Raw genomic sequence first — 24,844 nt, forward strand, 5'->3', positions numbered from 1 at the left:
AACTTGGTTTGACAGCGTTTTGCAAAACAAGCAAAGCTTTTTAAAAATGCATAACTTGATTTAAGAACAATGATTTGCAATAAGAGCAAATACTCACTGCACACACTTCCGGTTCCATCCATTCACTGCGCTCTGACCCGCTCTGCAGTTAACTTTCTGTATATAAGTACTATATACAGTATACCATTGTACAGAACATACTATATAGCATGTCTATTAATTTGCATTTGTGGATACAGAACTGTACTTCTTTTCTGCTAACCAGTACAGCACAAAGCTTGTAATGTAATTACTTGCTTGGGCACTATTCCTACCCCCACTAGGCTTACTTCTGTCCTTATTTTGGGAAGAATAGATTCGGGGTGTATTTTTTGTGTGTATTGTACTAGAATAAAGATTATCATATTTATACATAATGTTTTCTCTCTATAGTGCACCTCAAGTTAATTAATAATTCTATTTAAGCTAAAAAGCAGTATAATTTGTTTTATAATGTACAGTATTTTGTATTGCTGTAATAAGTTAATATAAATACTAATTATATTTGGGTTGTGGAATGAATTGTCTGCTTTTCAATTATTTTCTATGGGAAAATTCGCATTGATATAAGAGTAACTTTGTTTAAGAAAACAGCCCCGAAATGAATTATGCTCATAATTCAAAGTTCCACTATATTTGTTACATTTCAGCATCTTGTGATTAAAAAGAAAATAAATCTGAACATTTTCTCTCCTAGAAGAAAATCAGAATCTAGAAATGTTTTATCCTTTTATCCTAAACTCGTATCCTGCACATTCACTGACGAAATGACGTCAATAGAAGCATCGCTCAAGAATCCCCCCCCCAATATCAGGATTAAATTGCCGGACCCCGGACATCCTATCAGGACACAATGGGTTATATATAAGAGGTGACGCTCGTCTTTCATGTAACCATGATATTTGTTATGTGATAATAACGCTCTGCCATCTCTGTCTTTTCCTCCTCCCTGGTGAGCAGCATTACCGACCCTCAGAGTAGTAATCTCCATCCGCTCCTGTTATTTGGGTTTATGTCTCCATGTTCTGTATCTGTCACACACAGACATGAGTGTAATAGGAGATAATGGATTTGTGGCGCCCTGGACAAGCCAAGACGTCACAGGTACTGCAAGAACACACCCCACACCCCGGCTAGGCACATCAAAGTCAGACAAAAATCCTTGTTGCCTCCCTCCAGGGGCTGATGTCCACACCAGGGGGTGGAGCCAGGCAGTTGGCCCCACCCACCGAGGAGTTCACAGTCCTGGAGGCGGGAAAGGAGTGAGATGAGATCAGTTCTGGAGTGGAGAGAGTGAAGTAGCAGTGGAGCAGACTGACCGTGTCCGGGTACGTGGCCCGGGCACATACAGCAAGGTTGGCAGATGGTGGTGACCGTCTGCAGGAGAGGCCGATTGACGCAAACCGTAAGGACCGGGGACGGTCGGTGGCCCGCCAATACCGGACCGGGGAGCGAAGAGAAGCCAGCACCATTCGGCAGGGCCTACGGACCCCGACCAGGCTTGGAGTCGCCGTAAAACCGGTCAAATCCCTTAGCGAAGGGAACCTCCGGGGTTTCCCAGCAGCAAAGACCCGATCGAAGGCAACCGCTCAAACCGTGAAGGGAAATACAGTCACCGCCAAGGCTACAGTTCCCAGGGCCAGAGCCTGCGGGCAAAAGGGGCTCCCTCAGCATCCATCCAAGCTGGGGAGCGGGTTACCGGTGGGAAGCCATCAGAACCAGAAACATACTACAGGTGCAGGGAAAGGCAGTCACCGCCAACCTACCGGGAGAAAAGCCACCGCAGCCGTCTGTGGGACCCGTCCATCCAGCCATTTGTTTTACCGGAGGCTTTGCATTCGTCATTGGCTGAGTGAGTACCACTGTGCCGTGCGGCACCGCGCTGCCCCCGCAACCCTGCACCTCACCAAGCCCCGACATCCACCTTTCATTCACCCTCACCGGGCCCCGGGACAACCAACCCCTACCCACGGAGGGGGAAAACAACATCCAAGCTGCTCCCTGTCATCGCTCTCGGGATCCCCGTCCAGAGCAGCGGTGGTGTCACAACTTCACCACAACCGTGGGTGGCGTCACGGACAATACCCTCCAAACCCCCCCAAAACCTTCCCCTTTCACTCACGGGCGAGGAGCGCCGCTCGAGTCCCCGGATCCGGCCCACCGCTCAAGCCGCCGAGCAGCAAGCAAAGCAGCCCCGAGCCGGACCCGAGCGTGGTGAGCGCAGCGTCCCCTCCCCGCCCGCGTCAGATTCTTAGTCCCTAAACTGGAGAAACCCCTCATCAGCCCTGACAGCGGATAATAGGAAAGAGCTGGAGCTGGTCCTCGCTCACATCGGCAGAATTCATGTCCAGCTGTATTTCTCCTCTATAACAACTGCACATCCCGTGTTATCCCCTGCACCGGGATCACAGATTCATTCACATTTCATGTGTATTTTACATGAAGGGTTAATATACCGCTGGAGAAACTGACACAGCAAAGAGCGGAAAATAGGAATGTGTGACTTGTGTGTGTTATTGGGTGGTCTGTACTCACCGGGGCGGTGATCTGTAGGAATCTCCTCGTTACTCCACTGATCGCCCCTCACATTTCTCTCTGGAGAATTAATATTGTTCAGATCTTTATCCGGATCCAAAAGCTGCAAAACAAAATATTGTAAACGTCCCCGGGAATAATGGAGATAAGATCCGGACATGTGAGGTCTGTGGTCAGCTGTGATCCTGCCGTCTCCACCGCTCTCATTACACAAGTATAAAACATCTAATACTGGAGGAGAAAACAAGACTGAACACAAGGAGGTCACAGCCGTCTACACCTCATAGGGGAGATCTCCATCTACCTGAGGATCCTGTGGAGGAGGAGGAGGAGCGGGACATCTCTCTGGGGTCGTCCTCGTACTGGAGAGACCTGCAGGAGACACAGACAGGACGGACATCATTATTACATACAGATAATTATAGGCCGGGTGTATTCAGTCCTGTCTATTACCTGGTGATGTGCGGGGCTGGGGCTCCTCCATCATCACCTCCTTGTACCGGTCCTTGTGTCCTTCTAGATACTCCCACTCCTCCATGGAGAAATAGACGGTGACGTCCTGACACCTTATAGGAACCTGACAACACAATGATACCGTCATCACCCAGAATCCTCCAGTACCGTCCTGTATAATGTCCCAGCATTCCCAGCAGTGTCACCTCTCCAGTCAGCAGCTCAATGATCTTGTTGATGAGTTCTAGGATCTTCTGGTCACTGATGTCCTCATGTATCCGGGGATGAGGTGGAGGCCCCGGGATTGGGCTCAGGGTTCCTCCCCGTCCTTCAGACACAGGGGCCTGACAGCGATCACTAGAGATCTTCACTACTGTGTAATCCTGAGTGTGGAGACATTAATAATATCACTACAGACATTTCCAGAGTCCATCACCTCCCCGGTCATATCCTCTGTTATCCCCATAGATAATGATGTAATGTGATGACATCAGAACCTCTCACCTCCCCGGTCATATCCTCTGTTATTCCCATAGATAATGATGTAATGTGATGACATCAGAGCCTCTCACCTCCCCGGTCATATCCTCTGTTATCCCCATAGATAATGATGTAATGTGATGACATCAGAACCTCTCACCTCCCCGGTCATATCCTCTGTTATTCCCATAGATAATGATGTAATGTGATGACATCAGAACCTCTCACCTCCCCGGTCATATCCTCTGTTATTCCCATAGATAATGATGTAATGTGATGACATCAGAGCCTCTCACCTCCCCGGTCATATCCTCTGTTAACCCCATAGATAATGATGTAATGTGATGACATCAGAACCTCTCACCTCCCCGGTCATATCCTCTTTTATCCCCATAGATAATGATGTAATGTGATGACATCAGAACCTCTCACATCTCCAGTAAGATGGAAGATTATTTCCAGACTCAGGTTTAATATCTTTAGTTATTAGAAAATATTTAGAAAAGAAAACAACAGAATATCCTTTATTGTGAAGAGGATGAGATGATTTCCTCCATGTGTAGTGCGGGGTCTGTCGCTCATCCTCTCCTCCATGTGTAGTGCGGGGTTTGTCGCTCTCTCTCCTCCATGTGTAGTGCGTGGCCTGTCGCTCTCTCTCCTCCATGTGTAGTGCGTGGCCTGTCGCTCTCTCTTCCACGTGTAATGCGAGGTCTGTCGTCTCTCCCCCACGTGTAGTGCGGGGTCTGTCGCTCTCTCTCCCTCATGGGTAGTGCGGGGTCTGTCGCTCTCTCTCCCCCACGTGTAGTGTGGGGTCTGTCGCTCTCTCTCCTCCTCGTGTAGTGCGGGGTCTGTCGCTCTCTCTCCTCCTCGTGTAGTGCGGGGTCTGTCGCTCTCTCCCCCACGTGTACGTGTAGTGCGAGGTGTGTCGCTCTTTCCCCCCATGTGTAGTGCAGAGTCTGTCGCTCTCTCTCCCCCCACGTGTAGTGCGGGGTCTGTTGCTCTCTCTCCCCCACGTGTAGTGCAAGGTCTGTCTCTCTCCCCCCCCACGTGTAGTGCGGCGTCTGTCGCTCTCTCTCCCCCACGTGTAGTGCGGGGTTTGTCGCTCCCCCCCACGTGTAGTGCGGTGTCTGTCGCACTCTCTCCCCCCACGTCTAGTGCGGTGTCTGTCGCACTCTCTCCCTCATGAGTAGTGCGGAGTCTGTCGCTCTCTCCCCCACGTGTAGTGCGGAGTCTGTTGCTCTCTCTCCCCCACGTGTAGTGCAAGGTCTGTCGCCCCCCCCCCCCCACATGTAGTGCGGGGTCTGTCGCTCTCCCCCCACGTGTAGTGCAGGGTCTGTCGCTCTTCCCCCCCCACGTGTAGGGCGGGGTCTGTCGCTCTCTCCCCCCACGTGTAGTGCGGGGTCTGTCGCTCTCTCCCCCCACGTGTAGTGCGGGGTCTGTCGCTCTCTCTCCCCCCCACGTGTAGTGCGGTGTCTGTCGCTCTCTCTCCCTCATGGGTAGTGCGGTGTCTGTCGCTCTCTCTCCCCCATGGGTAGTGCGGGGTCTGTCGCTCTCTCTCCCCCATGTGTGTCGCGGGCGGGGAGGAGGACGCTGCGCTCACCACGCTCGGGTCCGGCACTGCTGATGCTTCGCTTGCTGCTCGGTGGCTCGAGTGGTGGGCCGGATCCCGGGGACTCGAGCGGCGCTCCTCGCCCGTGAGTGAAAAGGGGAATGGTTTTGGGGATTTATTGTCCGTGACGCCACCCACGGTTGTGGTGAGGTTGTGACACCACCGCTGCTCTGGACGGGGATCCCGGGAGCGATGACAGGGAGCAGCGTAGTTGTTGTTTTCCCCTCCGTGGGTAGGGGGTTGGTGGGCCCGGTAAGGGAGGGATGTGGCAGGTGGGTTACGGGACCTGGCTAGGTGCAGGGTCGCAGGGGCGCAGTGGTACTCACTCAGCCAATGACGAATGCAAAGTCCTTGGTAAAACACACGGCTGGATGGACGGGTCCCACTGACTGCTGCGGTGGTTTCTGCTAGTAGGTAGGTTGATGGTAACTGTCTTTCCCTGCATCTTTAGTATGTTCTTGGTACTGATGGCTTCCCACCGTTAACCCGCTCCCCAGCTTAGATGGATGCTGAGGGAGCCCCTTTTGCCCGCAGGCTCTGGCCCTGGGAACTGTAGCCTTGGCGGTGACTGTATTTCCCTTCACGGTGTGAGCTGTTGCCTTCTATCGGGGCTTGACTGCTGGGAAACCCAGGAGGTTCACTTCGCTAACGGATTTGAGCGGTTTTACGGCGACTCCAAGCCTGGTCGGGGTCCGTAGGCCCTGTCGAACGGTGCTGGCTTCTCTTCGTTCCCTGGTCCGGTACCGGAGGGCCACCGCCCGTCCTTGGTCCTTACGGTTCACTCCAATTGGCCTCTCCTGCAGACTGTCACCACCGTCTGCCAACCTTGCTGTATGTGCCCGGGCCACATACCCGGACATGGTCAGTCTGCTCCTCTACTACTTCACTCTTTCACCCTCAAGACTGATCTGACTTTCCTTTTCCCGCCTCCAGGACTGTGAACTCCTCGGCGGGTGGGGCCAAACGCCTGGCTCCACCCCCTGGTGTGGACATCAGCCCCTGGAGGGAGGCAACAAGGGTTTTTGTCTGACTTCAGTGTGCCTAGCCGGGGTGTGGGGTGTGTTGTTGTAGTACCTGTGACGACCTGGCTTGTCCAGGGCGCCACATTCCCCCTTAGTAAAATGCAGACCGTCCGCGGGCTGCCCGTCCATCACCGGTTTTATTTTTCTTAACTGTAAAAGAGTAAAACATGTGTAACAACAAGCATTTTTCATCAATCATCCCACAACGGGAGGCACATTCTTAAACGTTACTTAACGGTTGTCTATTTTTATTAAAACGGTTACGGCTTCCGCTCTTCTCCCACCCAAACAACCTGGCCCTGATGCTGCCCCTAAGAAGTGGGCAACACCCCTTGACCCCAGTCCTGAACCAAGTTGCCCGAGCGGGTACGGTCTCTTTCAGGGGACCCGCGTCCATGGGGACCCCTGAACCCCCGGAGGATCGCCACTGGTTACGGCAGTGGCGGGCCTGGGCCATCCCTTTCCTCCAGGCCCATCTGTTATGATCCGGAACCATGGAAGACCACCACAAATCATTGGCAAAAGGTGACAAGAGCATTGGCAACTAATCTGGCCGCCATCCCCTTACTAACCATCACAACTAGAAGTAGCCGAGGGGTGAACTAACATCCTGTGCACCGCGAACCCAGCCGGAGAACTAACTATCCTAAAGGTAGGAAAGATGAATAACTCTCTGCCTCAGAAACTAGACAAGAATAGCAAGCCCCCCACATTCAAAGACTGCGGTGATATAGGAAAAACACAACACACAGGTAGATGACAGGATTAGCAAAATGTGAGGCCCCCGCTGACTAAAATAGGAAAGGACAGGAAAGGGACTGATGGTGGCCAGAGAAAAACCCTGCAAAATACCAACTTCCTGATAGTACAAAAAGGCCCTCAGATCACTAGATCTGAACTCCGTCCTATACCAGGTGCCCTTGTCATACCAATGAACAGAAAACAAGAATCATAACAAAGTCAACAAGCCACAAACACATGGACCCAAAGGAGCTATACTCCACACAGAACTGCAGGGAGTTCCCTAACAATCCACTGAGGGGAAAAATCCCTACAAGCAAATAACCTGAAACCAACCACAGCAAATGACAAACCCAGATAAACAAAAGAACCAGACAATAAATAAAGAGCAAGCACTTATCTGGGGAGGATGTGGTGTAGAGCAGGATAAAGCAGGCTGGAGATACAAAGAACAACTGACATCCGGCAACAGCCTGCAATCAGACCAGGATTAAATAAGCAGAGAGTTAGCAAAGGAAACACCCACTGCACAACACACCTGGTCCAAGTCCAAACTATTCCTGGCCACCAGAGGGAGCCTCCCAGCAGCCAAAACATAACTAACATTCACAACAGTGCCCCCCCCCTTGAGGAGGGGTCACCGAACCCTCACCCACGCCACCGGATCGCTCGGGATGAGCATGATGGAAGGCGCGAACCAACCTGTCCGCATGAATGTCAGAAGCCACAACCCAAGAGTTATCCTCCTGCCCATAACCCTTCCATTTCACAAGGTACTGAAGCTGACGCCTACTGCGACGGGAATCCAGAATTTTTTCGACCTCATACTCCAGATTCCCTTGTACCAAAACAGGGTCAGGAGGCGCTGCTGCAGGAACTGCTGGCTCCACATGTTTCTTCAACAAGGACTTATGGAAGACATTATGAATCTTAAATGACGCAGGCAGAGTCAAACGGAAAGATACAGGGATAATAATCTCCGAAATCTTATAAGGTCCAATAAATCTGGGCTTAAAATTTAGGAGATGGAACTCTCATAGGAATATTTTTAGAGGACAACCACACCATGTCCCCTACTTTAAACCGGGGACCAACAGTCCGACGCCGGTTGGCAAACTTTTGGGCAGTTTCTTGGGACCGAAACAATTTATCCACTACCTGCCCCCATATCTGCTGCATTCTGTTGACCACCGAATCCACCCCCAGACAGTCAGATGCCTCAAGCTGCCCTGAGAGGAATCTAGGGTGATACCCAAAATTGCAGAAAAAGGGGGACACCAACGTGGTAGAGCTAGCTCTATTGTTAAGGGCAAATTCAGCCAAAGGCAAAAACGAAACCCAGTCATCCTGATCCGCAGAAACAAAACCCCGTAAATAGGTCTCCAGGGTCTGGTTAGCCCTGTCAGTCTGACCGTTGGTCTGAGGATGAAACGCCGAGGAGAAAGACAGCTGAACACCCAATTTGGTGCAAAAAATCCTCCAAAACCTGGATACAAACTGCACCCCTCTGTCAGAAACAATGTTTTCGGGAATACCATGCAAACGAACAACATGTTGGAAAAACAAAGGCACCAACTCTGATGAAGACGGCAACTTATATAGGGGAACCAAGTGGACCATCTTGGAGAATCTATGAACAAAAAGATAAGGTGACAGATGGAAAATCAATGCAAGATAGAGGGCCACTCAAAATAGCAATGAATAAATATAGAGAACTGAGTTTTATATGGCCAAGCATAATTCCAGAAGGAAAATTAATAACTAGTACACCCATATAGATAAACAGGTATTTATTACAAAATTCCACATACAAAGCAGGGGTACTGTTAATAAAAAACAGGTTATCAAATATAAGAAGGTGAAGGGTTAAAGAACAATCAGAGATCACCCTTCCAAGGGCCCGGACAGCGTTAATCAAGTATTCTGCATAGGTGAATGTACCGCACACCCCAAAGGGAAAAGTCACATTGTATGGCCTACCAATTATGTCTAGAGGCACAGGGAAAAGCCCATGGGTTGTGCAGGGGTTAGAGCAACAGCTTACCCATATCAGGTTCCTATGCAGTAGCCGTGTCCAGGGTCCAGTAAAGAGGGGGAGAAATGCCCCGACGCGTTTCGCTTAGTTGCTTCCTCGGGGGGCGGTGTACTAGTTATTAATTTTCCTTCTGGAATTATGCTTGGCCATATAAAACTCAGTTCTCTATATTTATTCATCTTGGAGAATCTGTCACAGATCACCCAAATCACAGTCATTTTCTGAGAGACGGGAAGCTCTGAAATAAAATCCATAGAGATGTGCGTCCAAGGTTTCTTCGGTACAGGCAAAGGCAATAATAGCCCACTAGAACGTGAACAACAGGGCTTGGACCTAGAACAAACTACACATGACTGCACAAAACGACGGACATCTCGGGACAGAGAAGGCCACCAAAAAGAGCGTCTCACAAGATCCCGAGTACCAAAAATGCCAGGATGACCCGCCAAAACAGAGCAATGAACCTCAGAGACAACTCGGTCTCTCCATTGGTCTGGGACAAACAGTTTCCCTGTAGGATATCTCTCAGGTTTATCCCCCTGAAATTCCGCCAGTGCCAACCGCAGATCAGGCGAAATAGCCGAGAAAACTACACCATCATTCAGGATAGTAGACGGTTCGACAACCTCCAAAGAGTCCGCGCAGAAACTCCTGGAAAGGGCATCGGCCTTAAAGGGAACCTGTCATCAGAAATTTCGCCCAAAAGCTAAAAGATTCCCCCTCTGCAGCTCCTGGGCTGCATTCTAGGAAGGTCCCTGTTATTATTGTGCCCCATGTGAGACCAAAATAAAGCCTTTATAAAGTTCTACCTTTTTGTATGCAGCTTCTGTAAATCCGTCACGGGGGCGGGCTCTCTGCCGTCCGTTATTCTTTGTCATGTGATAGGGGCGTGTTCGAAATACTATCACATGACAAAGGGACGTCATTCCTGGAAGCAGCCCATACAGTCTAGCATTTACACTGAGCACAGTGTGAATGCTGGAGAGGTTTGCGCGCTCAAGAGATTATGGCCGGGTACTTGCTGATAACAGTCACAGTCCCGTCCATAATCACTTGCCTGCGCACACGTCGCCAGCGATCACACTGCTCAGTCCTGTGAGACTGGCACTGGGCATGCGTGGGGATGGCTGGAGCAGTGGGCGGTGCATCAGATATGGAAAGGAGCGATGGGGGCGGCATACAGGACCAGGGGGCAGAATAACGGACGGCAGAGAGCCCGCCCCCGTGACGGATTTACAGAAGCTGCATACAAAAAGGTAGAACTTTATAAAGGCTTTATTTTGGTCTCACATGGGGCACAATAATAACAGGGACCTTCCTAGAATGCAGCCCAGGAGCTGCAGAGGGGGAATCTATTAGCTTTTGGGCGAAATTTCTGATGACAGGTTCCCTTTAACATTCTTGGTGCCCGGCAAAAAAGAGACCACAAAATTAAACCGGGTAAAAAAACAAAGCCCACCTGGCCTGCCGAGGATTCAACCTCTTGGCCGATTCCAGATAGATGAGATTCTTGTGGTCCGTAAGCACCACAACTTGATGCCTAGCCCCCTCCAACCAATGCCTCCACTCTTCAAATGCCCACTTCATAGCCAATAATTCCCGGTTCCCCACATCATAATTCCATTCAGAAGGAGCAAACTTCGAGAGAAAAAGGCACAGGGCTTACGTTTACCCGAAGTAGCGTCTCGTTGAGACAGAACAGCACCTGCTCCGATCTCTGAGGCATCGATCTCAACTTGAAATGGGCGAGACACATCAGGTTGCTGCAGAACTGGGGCAGAAGTGAATCGCCTTTTAAGCTCCTGGAAGGCCACAATTGCCTCAGGGGTCCAATGCTCAGCATCAGCTCCCTTCTGTGTCACATCTGTCAGAGGTTTGACAATGGCAGAAAAATTGGCTAGAAATTTACGGTAAAAATTAGCAAACCCCAAAAACCGCTGCAGGGATTTTAGAGAAGTCGGTTGCACCCAGTCGTAAATAGCCTGAACCTTAACCGGGTCCATTTCGATAGCGGAGGGAGACAGGATGAAGCCCAAAAAGGAAATCCTTTGCACCCCAAAGAGGCACTTTGACCCCTTAACGTACAGTGCATTATCCTTAAGTATCTGAAAAACATCCCATACTTGCCCAACATGAGAGTCCCAATCATCAGAAAAAATCAAGATGTCATCCAAATACACAATCAAAAATTTACCAATAAGGTCCCAAAAAATATCATTTATGAAGGCCTGGAAGACGGAGGGTGCATTAGTGAGCCCAAAAGGCATCACTAGGTACTCAAAATGCCCCTCAGGAGTATTAAAAGCCGTCTTCCATTCATCACCCTCCTTAATACGGATGAGATTATACGCACCCTTGAGATCCAGTTTCGTAAACCATTTGGCTCTCTTCACTCTAGAGAACCGATCAGACATCAGAGGCAAAGGGTACTGATATTTGACCGTAATTTTATTAAGACGACGGTAATCAATGCAAGGCCTCAACGAACCATCTTTCTTAGCAACAAAGAAGAAGCCGGCACCCAAAGGAGAAGATGAGGGCCGAATGTGCCCCTTCTCCAATGATTCCCTGATGTATGACCGCATGGCATCATGTTCGGGCACAGACAAGTTGAAAATCCGCCCCTTGGGAAATTTACAACCGGGCACCAACTCAATGGCACTGTCACAGTCCCGGTGTGGGGGCAGAGAATCAGATTCCTGGTCATTAAATACATCCCAGAAATCAGACAAGAAGGCCGAAACATCAACTGCCTGAGCAGACGTGGATGACACAGAAAGGTCCTGATGCACACCTTGACAACCCCAACTAGCTACCGACAAAGATCTCCAGTCAAGAACCGGATTATGGGTCTGCAACCACGGAAATCCCAGTACCAAGGTATCTTGTAGATTATGCAATACTAAAAATGTACAAGTTTCCTGATGCGCTGGTGCAGCTCTCATAGGCACCTGGGTCCAAAATTGGGGTTTATGTTCTGCCAAAGGGGTAGCATCAATGCCCCTTAAATGAATAGGAGTTTGCAAAGGAACCATGGGGAAACCACAATCCCTAGCAAACCCAAAATCCATCAAATTGAGCGCTGCCCCTGAGTCCACAAAGGCAAATGCAGAAAAGGAAGACAATGAGCAAATCAATGTGACAGACAAAAGAAACTTTGGTTGCAAAGAACCCACAGTAACAGAAGTAGCCAATCTCCTTTCACGTTTATGGCAGACAGATGTTATGAGAAGCGTCTCCACAATAGAAGCACAGTCTATTCTTCCGTCTGAACCCCTGCCGACTAGCATTAGAAAGGACCCTATCACACTCCATAGGCTCCAAAGGCTGTTCCACATGCACAAAACCAGCAGGTATCTTCCTGCGCTCACGTAAACGCCTATCAATCACAATGGCCAAGGTCATAGTGGCATCAAAACCAGAAGGGACGGGAAATCCTACCATTACATCCTTCACAGCATCGGCAATACCCTTCCGAAAAAGAGCCGCAAGTGTCGCGGGCGGGGAGGAGGGTGTCAGCACACCGCGCTCACCCCTTCTGCTCGGGTCCGGCAGTTGCTCCTGGTGGCTCGAGCTGCGGGCCGGATCCCGGGGTGTCTCGAGCGACACTCCTCGCCCGTGAGTGAAAGGGGGGGGTGTTTGTTGGGGTTATAGTTCGTGACGCCACCCACGGTTGTGGTGATGGCACCACCGCTGCTCAGTGTGGGGGTCCCGGGGATGGTGATGGGAGCAGCCAGGTGTTGTGTTGCCCCTCCGTGGGTAGGGGTTGGTGATCCCGTGGCCCGGTGAAGAGATGTAAAGTGTAGGGCCTGGAGGGCGCAGGGACGCGGGGGCAGCGCTGTGCCTTGCGGCACTGTGGTACTCACTCAGCCTGAGACACGGACACAGTTTGTACGGTAAACCAACGGCTGGTAGGACGGTCCCACAGACGGCTGCACCTGCACTCCCGGTAGGTGACGGTGACGTCTCTCTTCCTTGCACCTGTGTTGTCTGATGGTATCGGTGGATTCCCTCCGGTTACCCGCTCCCCGACTGCAATCTGGGCCGGAGGAGCTCTACACTTTGCCCGCAGGCGCTGGCCCTGGGGAAACTGGTGCCTTGGCGGTGGCGGTGTCTCCCCGGTAATGGTCGGGCTGTTGCCGTCAATCGGGACTTTGTTGCTGGGGGATCTACGTCCCCTTCACTGACGGATTCGGCAAATTGGGCGACTCCTAGCCTTGCCGGGGTCCGAGAGGCCCCTGCCCTGGTGCTGACTGTCCTTCGGAACACTGCTCCAGACCACCGGGCACACAGCCAACGGGGTCCTTCCAGGAACTTCCGAACCGTCCCACTCCGGACAGTCACCGCCGTCGCTGACCTTGCTGTTCTAGCCCTACACACAGCTGGGCTCTCAGGCTTTGCACTCTCTCTGCGCTGTCTCCACTTCTTGCTTTTCTCCTCTTTCACTTCTCTTACTTTCACTTCTCTGTTGTTTACTCCTTTCTAGCCCTCAGCTCGACTTCACTCTTCCCCTGCCCGGGGCTATCTGCTGTTCACTCAAGCCCTGCCTGGGCTACTCTGCCTGGTTACTTCCTGCCTCCAGAGTTGTGAGCTCCTTGGTGGGCGGAGCCAACCGCCTGGCCCACCCCCTGGTGTGCATCAACAGCCTACTGGAGGAAGGCAACAAGGATTTTTGGGTTAGCTGATGTGCCTACCTGGAGTGTGGGGTGTGGTGGTGTTGTTACTCGTGTCCCCTGGCTTGCCCAGGGCGACACACAAGCGCATCATCATTCCATTTGGTAAGGACCGCCCACTTTCGAAATTTCTGACAAAACGTTTCTGCAGAATCCAAACCCTGAATTAAGGACAACAAGACCTTTTCTGCTTGGTCCACAATATTGGGTTCGTCATATAATAAACCCAAGGCCTGAAAAAAGGAGTCCACATCACTGAGAATCGGATCATCAGACGCTAAAGAGAAGGCCCAGTCCTGAAGGTCACCACGCAGCAAGGAGATGACAATCTTAACCTGCTGTACGGGATTCCCTGAGGACTTAGGGCGCAGGTCATAAAATAATTTACAATTATTTTTGAAGCTCAAAAATCTCGACCTATCTCCTGAAAAAAATTCAGGAACAGGAATCTTAGGCTCTGCAAGGGGAGTCTGTGCAAGATAAGACTCTATACGACGAACCTTAGCATCAAGATGAGCAACACGCTCATCTAATTCATCCATGCTAGAAAAAAAGAAATCTTCCACAGAACCCAAAGAAAAAGAGGAAAAACACCAAAAAAAAAAAAATTTTCTCAGCAGATTTTTTTTTTCTTCTTCTTAAGAGTACCCTTTAAATTTGTGGGCCGGATGTACTGTTATGATCCGGAACCATGGAAGACCACCACAAATCATTGGCAAAAGGTGACAAGAGCATTTTCAACTAATCTGGCCGCCATCCCCTTACTAACCATCACAACTAGAAGTAGCCGAGGGGTGAACTAACATCCTGTGCACCGCGAACCCAGCCGGAGAACTAACTATCCTAAAGGTAGGAAAGATGAATAACTCTCTGCCTCAGAAACTAGACAAGAATAGCAAGCCCCCCACATTCAAAGACTGCGGTGATATAGGAAAAACACAACACACAGGTAGATGACAGGATTAGCAAAATGTGAGGCCCCAGCTGACTAAAATAGGAAAGGACAGGAAAGGGACTGATGGTGGCCAGAGAAAAACCCTGCAAAATACCAACTTCCTGATAGTACAAAAAGGCCCTCAGATCACTAGATCTGAACTCCGTCCTATACCAGGTGCCCTTGTCATACCAATGAACAGAAAACAAGAATCATAACAAAGTCAACAAGCCACAAACACATGGACCCAAAGGAGTTATACTCCACACAGGACTGCAGGGAGTTCCCCAACAATCCACTGAGGGTGAAAATCCCTACAAGCAAATAACCTGAAACCAACCACAGCAAATGACAAACCCAGATAAGCAAAAGAACCAGACAATAAATAAAGAGCAAGCACTTATCTGGGGAGGATGTGGTGTAGAGCAGGATAAAGCAGGCTGGAGATACAAAGAACTACTGACATCCGGCAACAGCCTGCAATCAGACCAGGATTAAATAAGCAGAGAGTTAGCAAAGGAAACACCCACTGCACAACACACCTGGTCCAAGTCCAAACCATTCCTGGCCACCAGAGGGAGCCTCCCAGCAGCCAAAACATAACTAACATTCACAACACCCATCCTCCAAATCTGCCTCTCCGGAGGCGGTAACGGTATAAGCCAGACATTTTTATTTACATGCCACAAGTTTGTGGTTGCCCTGCAAGTTCTCGGGCTTGTCCGTAGCAGTTCCTACGCAAACGGTTGCAGAAAGTCCCTACGGGGACTAGTTGCCGGCAACAGCCGGTTCAATCACGGTGCCAATCAGGTAACTTCTTCGGTTGATTCATTCTTTGCTTATCATTCAAACTTTTAAACTGGTAGTCCCAACGGGGACAACTTGCAGCGGGGCTCCGCTGCCATCACTGCTCATTCTCGTCCTCCTCCCCCGGCCCTGGGTGGAAGATCACGGGCACCAGCCCCTCCAGCGCATAGCAGGCGCGACGAGGAAGGGCTGCCTGGTATCCGCTGTTTCCGCTCCGGGGGCTGTAAGTGGCCTCCATGCCATACAGGGAGACGACTCCTTCGTCCTCCTCCGAAACCGGCTCTGTGTCAGGCCCGGAGTCACTATCATCCGTCCCTGCGCCAGGCGGGTTGCCGCCAGCTGCCGCAGTCTCCGGGCTCGCCACTCTTTCGGCTACCGCTACGAGGGGGTGTGTGCCAGATGGATCAGCAGCAGCGGGACGCACGGGCAGGGAAGACGGAGGCGGCATGGGGGCCAGAGGTAGACCGGGTCCCTCAGACGCAGCGGCCGGTCCCTCGGGGACACAGGGGCGTGGGTCACTCACCAGCTCCTCCATCATGGCCTCCATTCCGTACACCCGGGCGACCGCAGCTACCTTCTCCACCTCCTCGGCCCACTGCTCCATCAGGAGACATATCTGACTCCGGTAGCACCGGCAGATCCCCGCCGATCGGGCCCGGAGCCATTCCGCTGTTCCGGGCACCGGTTCCGTAACCTCTGCGTAGTTGGACGGGGCAGACATGTTGGTAGCGGTATTTTCCAGGAACCAGAAGATCGCTGCAGAGTCCCGGCGTCCCTGCTTTTATAGCCACGAGCTACATGCGGCCAGGCGCCATCCGTCCCCCTTAGTCTTTTTCCGGCTCCTCCTCTACAGGGGCGAGGTTTCGGCTTTCGCGCCTCCACTGCTCGAGGAGACGCTCGAGCGGGGACTTTTTGCGCCCAAAATGGCGGCTTTGCAAAATTTTCGGCCGGACACCTCCGGCGGTCACAAGGCGCACCTCTACCAGACGGCAGAGCGGTAAGATCCTGTTAGTGACACCAAGTTGTCGCGGGCGGGGAGGAGGACGCTGCGCTCACCACGCTCGGGTCCGGCACTGCTGCTGCTTCGCTTGCTGCTCTGTGGCTCGAGCGGTGGGCCGGATCCCGGGGACTCGAGCGGCGCTCCTCGCCCGTGAGTGAAAAGGGGAATGGTTTTGGGGATTTATTGTCCGTGACGCCACCCACGGTTGTGGTGAGGTTGTGACACCACCGCTGCTCTGGACAGGGATCCAGGGAGCGATGACAGGGAGCAGCGTAGTTGTTGTTTTCCCTCCGTGGGTAGGGGGTTGGTTGTCCCGGGGCCCAGGGAGGGAGGGATGTGGCAGGTGGGTTACGGGACCTGGCGAGGTGCAGGGTCGCAGGGGCAGCGCGGTGCCGCACGGCGCAGTGGTACTCACTCAGCCAATGACGAATGCAAAGTCCTTGGTAAAACACACGGCTGGATGGACGGGTCCCACTGACGGCTGCGGTGGTTTCTGCTCCCGGTAGGTTCATGGTAACTGTCTTTCCCTGCACCTTTAGTATGTTTTTGGTAGTGATGGCTTCCCACCGGTAACCCGCTCCCCAGCTTAGATGGATGCTGAGAGAGCCCCTTTTGCCCGCAGGCTCTGGCCCTGGGAACTGTAGCCTTGGCGGTGACTGTATTTACCTTCACGGTGTGAGCTGTTGCCTTCTATCGGGTCTTGACTGCTGGGAAACCCAGGAGGTTCCCTTCGCTAACGGATTTGACCGGTTTTACGGCGACTCCAAGCCTGGTCGAGGTCCGTAGGCCCTGCCGAACGGTGCTGGCTTCTCTTCGTTCCCCGGTCTGGTACCGGCGGGCCACCGCCCGTCCCCGGTCCTTACGGTTCACTCCAATCGGCCTCTCCTGCAGATGGTCACCACCGTCTGCCAACCTTGCTGTATGTGCCCGGGCCACGTACCCGGACACGGTCAGTCTGCTCCTCTACTACTTCACTCTTTCACCCTCAAGACTGATCTGACTTTCTTTTTCCCGCCTCCAGGACTGTGAACTCCTCGGTGGGTGGGGCCAACCACCTGGCTCCACCCCCTGGTGTGGACATCAGCCCCTGGAGGGAGGCAACAAAGGTTTTTGTCTGACTTCGGTGTGCCTAGCCGGGGTGTGGGGTGTGTTGTTGTAGTACCTGTGACGACCTGGCTTGTCCAGGGCGCTACATGTGTAGTGCGGGGTCTGTCGCTGTCTCTCTCCCTCATGTGTACTGCGGGGTCTGTCGATCTTTCTCTCCACCATGTGTAGTCTGGGGTCTGTCGCTCTCTCTCTCCACCATGTGTAGTGCGGGATCTGTTGCTCTCTCTCCCTCATGTGTAGTGCGGGCTCTGTCGCTCTCTCTCCCCCCCTATGTGTAGTGCGGGCTCTGTCGTTCTCTCTCCCCCCCCATGTGTAGTGCGGGCTCTGTCGATCTCTCTCTCCCCCATGTGTAGTGCGGGGTCTGTCGCTCTCTCTCCCCCATGTGTAGTGCAGGGTCTGTCGCTCTCTCTCCCCCATGTGTAGTGCGGGATCTGTCGCTCTCTCTCTCCCCCATGTGTAGTGCGGGGTCTGTCGCTCTCTCCCTCATGTGTAGTGCGGGGTCTGTCGCTCTCTCTCCCTCATGTGTAGTGCGGGGTCTGTCGCTCTCTCTCCCCCATGTGTAGTGCAGGGTCTGTCGATCTCCCTCTCCACCATGTGTAGTGCGGGGTCTGTCGCTCTCTCTCCCTCATGTGTAGTGCGGGATCTGTCGCTCTCTCTCCCTCATGTGTAGTGCGGGGTCTGTCGCTCTCTCTCCCTCATGTGTAGTGCGGGGTCTGTCGCTCCCCCCTACGTGTAGAGCGGGGTCTGTCGCTCTCCCCCCCCCACGTGTAGTGCGGGGTCTGTCGCTCTCTCCCCCCCACGTGTAGTGCGGGGTCTGTCTCTCCCCCCCCCCACGTGTAGTGCGGGGTCTGTCGCTCTTCCCCTCATGTGTAGTGCGGGGTCTGTTGCTCTCTCCCCCTCATGTGTAGTGCGGGGTCTGTCGCTCTCTCTCCCCTTCATGTGTAGTTCGGGGTCTGTCGCTCTTTCTCCCCTTCATGTGTAGTGCAGGGTCTGTCGCTCTTTCTCCCCCTAATGTGTAGTGCGGGGTCTGTCGCTCTCTCTCCCCCATGTGTAGTGCGGGGTCTGTCGCTCTCTCTCCCCCATGTGTAGTGCGGGGTCTATCGCTCTCTCCCCCATGTGTAGTGCGGGCTCTGTCGCTCTCTCTCCCCCATGTGTAGTGCGGGGTCTGTCGCTCTCTCTCCCCCATGTGTAGTGCGGGGTCTGTCGCTCTCTCTCCCCCATGTGTAGTGCGGGGTCTGTCGCTCTCTCTCCCCCATGTGTAGTGCAGGGTCTGTCGCTCTCTCTCCCCCATGTGTAGTGCGGGGTCTGTCGCTCTCTCTCCCCCATGTGTAGTGCGGGGTCTGTCGCTCTCTCTCCCCCATGTGTAGTGCAGGGTCTGTCGCTCTCTCTCCCTCATGTGTAGTGAGAGGTCTGTCGCTCTCTCTCCCCCATGTGTAGTGCAGGGTCTGTCGATCTCTCTCTCCACCATGTGTAGTGCGGGGTCTGTCGCTCTCTCTCCCTCATGTGTAGTGCGGGATCTGTCGCTCTCTCTCCCTCATGTGTAGTGCGGGGTCTGTCGCTCCCCCCTACGTGTAGAGCGGGGTCTGTCGCTCTCTCCCCCCCACGTGTAGAGCAGGGTCTGTTGCTCTCTCCCCCCCACGTGTAGTGCGGGGTCTGTCGCTCTTTCTCCCCCCCATGTGTAGTGCGGGGTCTGTCGCTCTTTCTCCCCCTCATGAGTAGTGCGGGGTCTGTCGCTCTCCCCCCATGTGTAGTGCGGGGTCTGTCGCTCTCTCTCCACCATGTGTAGTGCGGGGTCTGTCGCTCTCTCTCCCCCATGTGTAGTGCGGGGTCTGTCGCTCTCTCACCCCCATGTGTAGTGCGGGGTCTGTCGCTCTCTCCCCCATGTGTAGTGCGGGGTCTGTCGCTCTCTCTCCCCCATGTGTAGTGCGGGGTCTGTCGCTCTCTCTCCCCCATGTGTAGTGCAGGGTTTGTCGCTCTCTCCCTCATGTGTAGTGCGGGGTCTGTCGCTCTCTTTCCCCCCAATGTGTAGTGTCGGGTCTGTCGCTCTCTCTCTCCCCCATGTGTAGTGCAGGGTCTATTGCTGCACCCATTGTGGGAGCTTATGGCGGAGAGAGTATCCTAGTGAGGAGGAGAAAATGCCGAAAGCCATGAAACTGGTGACTGCGAGTAAATGTTTTGTTAAGAAATCCCCGATGTGTCACAATTCCTGCACAGCAGCTTCAAAGTGACAAAGTATGAAGTGAGAGCCGCACACCCCTCACAGGTCACACACACTCCGGAACCCCTCAGTGATGGCCGCACACCCCTCACAGGTCACAAACACTCCGGAACCTCTCAGTGATGGCCGCGCACTCCCCACAGGTCACACACACTCCGAAACCCCTCAGTGATGGCCGCGCACCCCTCACAGGTCACACACACTCCGAAACCCCTCAGTGATGGCCGCGCACCCCCCACAGGTCACACACACTCTGGAAACCCTCAGTGATGGCCGCGCTCCCCTCACAGGTCACACACATTCTGGAACCCCTCAGTGATGGCCGCTCACCCCTCACAGGTCACACACACTCCGGAACCCCTCAGTGATGGCTGCGCACCCCTCACAGGTCACACACACTTCGGAACCCCTCAGTGATGGCCGCGCACCCCCCACAGGTCACACACACTCCGGAACCCCTCAGTGATGGCCACGCTCCCCTCACAGGTCACACACACTCCGGAACCCCTCAGTGATGGCCGCGCTGCCCTCACAGGTCACACACACTCCGGGACCCGTCAGTGATAGACGCAGCACCCGAGCGGCCCGGCGCCCCCTTCCTGTTCAAAGCCAGTGAGAAACCACCGGGCTACAATAGAGCAGACGAGGCAGAAGACTCACACCGGCTTAATCCAAGGACAAACAACATAACAGGAATAACAGCAGAAGGAAGGACGGCGAGAGCCGGGGACACCGGCTGCGCTCCAGCCATGGTGGGAGTCGGGGACGCAGGCTGCGCTCCAGCCACGGCGGGAGCCGGGGACGCAGGCTGCGCTCCAGCCACGGCGGGAGCCGGGGACGCAGGCTGCGCTCCAGCCCTCAGTGATGGCCCTCCGCTGGTAACACACTCTCCGGGACCCCTCAGTGATGGCCATGCTGCCCTCACAGGTCGCACACACTCCGGAACCTCTCAGTGATGGCCGCGCACCCCTCACAGGTCACACACACTCCGAAACCCCTGAGTGATGGCCGCGCACCCCCCACAGGTCACACACACTCCAAAACCCCTCAGTGATGGCCGCGCACCCCCCACAGGTCACACACACTCCGAAACCCCTGAGTGATGGCCGCGCACCCCCCACAGGTCACACACACTCCAAAACCCCTCAGTGATTGCCGCGCACCCCCCACAGGTCACACACACTCTGGAACCCCTCAGTGATGGCCGCGCTCCCCTCACAGGTCACACACATTCTGGAACCCCTCAGTGATGGCCGCTCACCCCTCACAGGTCACACACACTCCGGAACCCCTCAGTGATGGCTGCGCACCCCTCACAGGTCACACACACTCCGGGACCCCTCAGTGATGGCCGCGCTGCCCTCACAGGTCACACACACTCCGGGACCCGTCAGTGATGGACGCAGCACCCGAGCGGCCCGGCGCCCCCTTCCTGTTCAAAGCCAGTGAGAAACCACCGGGCTACAATAGAGCAGACGAGGCAGAAGACTCACACCGGCTTAATCCAAGGACAAACAACATAACAGGAATAACAGCAGAAGGAAGGACGGCGAGAGCCGGGGACACCGGCTGCGCTCCAGCCATGGCGGGAGTCGGGGACGCAGGCTGCGCTCCAGCCACGGCGGGAGCCGGGGACGCTGGCTGCGCTCCAGCCAGGGCGGGAGCCGGGGACGCAGGCTGCGCTCCAGCCCTCAGTGATGGCCCTCCGCTGGTAACACACTCTCCGGGACCCCTCAGTGATGGCCGTGCTGCCCTCACAGGTCACACACACTCCGGAACCTCTCAGTGATGGCCGCGCACTCCCCACAGGTCACACACACGCCGAAACCCGCGAGAAAGAGCGCAACCCCAACAGAAATAACCATCTCTACAGAGTGGCTTGAATCAACAGTATCCCATGCACCGCTCCACACTTGTGCTGGTTGGTGCAGCTCTCCACCAGCTGCAATTTTGTAAAGAATCAAAACAATTCCAAGGCACAGAGAAGCCCCACTCCGTTTATAAATCCGTATTTGTTCCAGCATACAGAAGGAAAAAGTGCAAAAAAAACCCCCAAAAACGTTTCGGCTGACAAAGGCCCTTTTTCAAGCCATAAAAATTACATCTCTACAGACCGCGCTGCTCTACACTGCTAAGGCTGCTTTCACACTATGTTTTTTTACCATGCGACATGAATGTTTTTTTGCTGCAAAAGCGGATCCTGCTTTTACAGCAAAAAAATGTATGCAAACACATGTTTTATTTTGCAGGATCCTGTCACTTTAAGTTTATGGGCGGGCATTGGAGTCATGTGATCGGGAGTGAGGGGAACTGAACGTGAAAGACTGGGAGACGGCTTCTGTCAGCTGTGGAGGCTCATAACCAAGGTAAACATCGGGTAACTTGCTTGGATACCCGATATTTACATTGGTTACGAGCGTCTGCAGCTGCTAGGAGCCGGCTCCCTGCACACGTAACCAAGATAAATATCAGGTAACTAAGACCGCGGTTACCCGATGTTTACCTTGGTTACGAGCATCCTCCGCTCTCAGGCGGGGGAGAGTGGAGAGAGAGGGAGGGGGAGGGAGGGAGGTGGAGAGAGAGAGGGAGGGAGGGAGGTGGAGAGAGAGGGGGAGGGAGGGAGGTGGAGAGAGAGGGGGAGGGAGAGAGGGAGGTGGAGAGAGGGAGTGATCACGCGAGGCTGGTTTCTGTGCATGCTCAGTAGAGCAAGCAGGATCCTGTCTATCAGCATGCCAGCGTTCACCTGCGTTTGCGTGCTGTTTAGTCAGGAATCGGATCCAGCAATTTGCAGCATTGGGACGCAGCTCAAAATCGCTACAAGTAGCATTTTTGAAAAATGTTAAAAAACTGCAAGTCGCTGGATCCTCACTATAACGCACGCAAACGCAGGTGAACGCATGTTGACGCGAGTCCATTGCAAATGCATTGAAATGAAAACGCATTTGCACTGGATCCGTTTTTGCGTTAAAAAACGTTCATGACGGATGTTAAAAAAACGTAGTGTGAAAGCCGCCTAAGGCTGGTTTCACATCAGCGTTATTTTAGCTGCGGCATGAAAGGATTTTTTGCCGCAAAACCGGATCCTTTACAATTGCGTTGTCATTTTAATGCATTTCCAATGGAATTGCGGCAACATCCGGTCACATGCGGTTGTGTGCGTCACACACTGGATCCGTTGATTTGCGGTATTTTATCTTTTGTCAAAAATGCAACTTCCCCCCCTTAGTGTTTTTGTCCTCTGTCATAATACCGCATGTCAATGGATCCGTGATATTGCAGCGCTAGCTGCAATGTATTTGAATGAGCGCCGGATCCTGCTGTACCGGAAGTCGCCGGATCCTGATAGACAGGATCCTGTTGTCTGTATTGAGCATGCCCAGAAAGCAGCCTGGCATGGTCAGTACCGAAATCTGTCTCTCAGACAGAAGACCAGGATCGTGGAGGGGTGAGAGGGAGTAATAAACATGGAGGCCCTAAGTGTGTCTGTGGATTTATTTCAAATAAAGTATTTTTTCTCTGTGTAGTCTTTTTTTTTAACCCTTTATTGGAGATTCTTAATGGTTGGGTCAAACGTGGCCTGACATTAAGAATCTCGGGCTTTATATCAGTTAGTAAACAAAGCTGGTATTAACTGTTTAATACCCAGCAGGCCACCCGGTGCCAGGCCCGATGAAGAGTTGGATACAGCGCCAGAAGATGGCACTTCTATGAAAGTGACACTTTCTGGGGCGGCTGCGGACTGCAATTCGCAGTGAGGGGGGCAGAAAGTTTGGCCCACCCTGCGCTGTCGATTCCAATCCCCAGCTGCCTAGTTGTACCTGGCAGGAGACAAAAAGTGGGCTAACATACAAAAATATGGCGGAGCCCACGTCATATTTTTTTTTTTTAGTTTTTGGCCAAAAAAAAAAAAAAGGGCTTCGACTTCTGGGTGGTGGAGTTTGATGATGGCCGCGTTGTAGACGAGCTCCCCACAGCATATTGCCCTATACTCTGCTATCCAGGTCACTAAGGTCGGTGAATCACCGGAAAGCGGGATAAGGTCGGGACCAGGGTCGTGCTGCAGGGACCCAGCTTTCCCGAGATCCGGAGGTACCAGGGTAAGTCTCACCAGCCAACAGTGGGCGCTCAGGGAAGAAGCCTGACTACTCACCCACGCAGAGGCAGTGACGGCTCCACACAAGGCAGGAGGACGGTGACAGCGGGGACGGTGACTCTGTACAAGCCACAGCCAGTGTGAGGAGTGGGAACAGCAGCCGGATAAGGAGGAGCGTCCCTCACACGCGAGCTCCACGAGGCAGGGACACAGCGCTTGTTACACAGGGGAGGCTGAAGAGACATAAAGCAGAGCCACTCAGCTCAGCCATACAGGAGAAGGGGGGGGGGCTGCAGCCGAGGGTCTGTGTCTACATCCAGCGCCTCCCCCTGAAGCACAGAGAGCTGACAACCAGGACCAGCAGCCTCATACAGGCCCAGCACGCCTCATACAGAGCCAGCACCAGAACCAGCACCAGCACGCCTCATACAGGACCAGCAGCCTCATACAGACCCAGCCCGCCTCATACAGGACCAGCACCAGGACCAGCAGCCTCATACAGACCCAGCCCGCCTCAACCAGGACCAGCACCAGGACCAGCAGCCTCATACAGGACCAGCACCAGAACCAGCACCAGCAGCCTCATACAGACCCAGCACGCCTCATACAGACCCAGCACGCCTCAACCAGGACCAGCACCAGGACCAGCAGCCTCATACAGACCTAGCCCGCCTCATACAGACCCAGCACGCCTCATACAGACCCAGCCCGCCTCAACCAGGACCAGCACCAGGACCAGCAGCCTCATACAGACCCAGCACGCCTCATACAGACCCAGCACGCCTCATACAGACCCAGCCCGCCTCATACAGGCCCAGCACGCCTCATACAGGCCCAGCACGCCTCATACAGGCCCAGCACGCCTCATACAGACCCAGCCTGCCTCATACAGAACCAGCACGCCTCATACAGACCGAGCACGCCTCATACAGACCCAGCCCGCCTCAACCAGGACCAGCACCAGGACCAGCAGCCTCATACAGACCCAGCACGCCTCACACAGACCCAGCCCGCCTCATACAGGACCAGCACGCCTCATACAGGCCCAGCACGCCTCATACAGACCCAGCCTGCCTCATACAGAACCAGCACGCCTCA

The 24,844-nt window shown here is 53.5% G+C and overlaps 1 protein-coding gene across 2 annotated transcripts in view; it reads right to left on the reverse strand.

Annotated features, from left to right (window-relative positions):
• Window positions 1-24,016, reverse strand: part of LOC142260784 (uncharacterized) — a 34,681-nt gene extending 10,665 nt beyond the window's left edge. The window contains exons 1-5 of one of the 2 annotated variants that reach the window (XM_075332079.1): window positions 23,804-24,016; window positions 3,234-3,410; window positions 3,028-3,151; window positions 2,879-2,946; window positions 2,575-2,677 (exon numbers count right to left, since the gene is read on the reverse strand). In XM_075332079.1, coding sequence (XP_075188194.1) covers window positions 2,575-2,677; window positions 2,879-2,946; window positions 3,028-3,112 — 256 coding nt within the window. In that variant the 5' untranslated portion in view covers window positions 3,113-3,151; window positions 3,234-3,410; window positions 23,804-24,016. The remainder of the gene's footprint in view (window positions 1-2,574; window positions 2,678-2,878; window positions 2,947-3,027; window positions 3,152-3,233; window positions 3,411-23,803) is intronic. The other variant, XM_075332078.1, reaches the window with a different exon arrangement.
• Window positions 24,017-24,844: the final 828 nt, after the last annotated feature.

The sequence above is a fragment of the Anomaloglossus baeobatrachus genome, unplaced genomic scaffold, assembly GCF_048569485.1.
Source record: "Anomaloglossus baeobatrachus isolate aAnoBae1 unplaced genomic scaffold, aAnoBae1.hap1 Scaffold_186, whole genome shotgun sequence".
NCBI lineage: Eukaryota > Metazoa > Chordata > Amphibia > Anura > Aromobatidae > Anomaloglossus > Anomaloglossus baeobatrachus.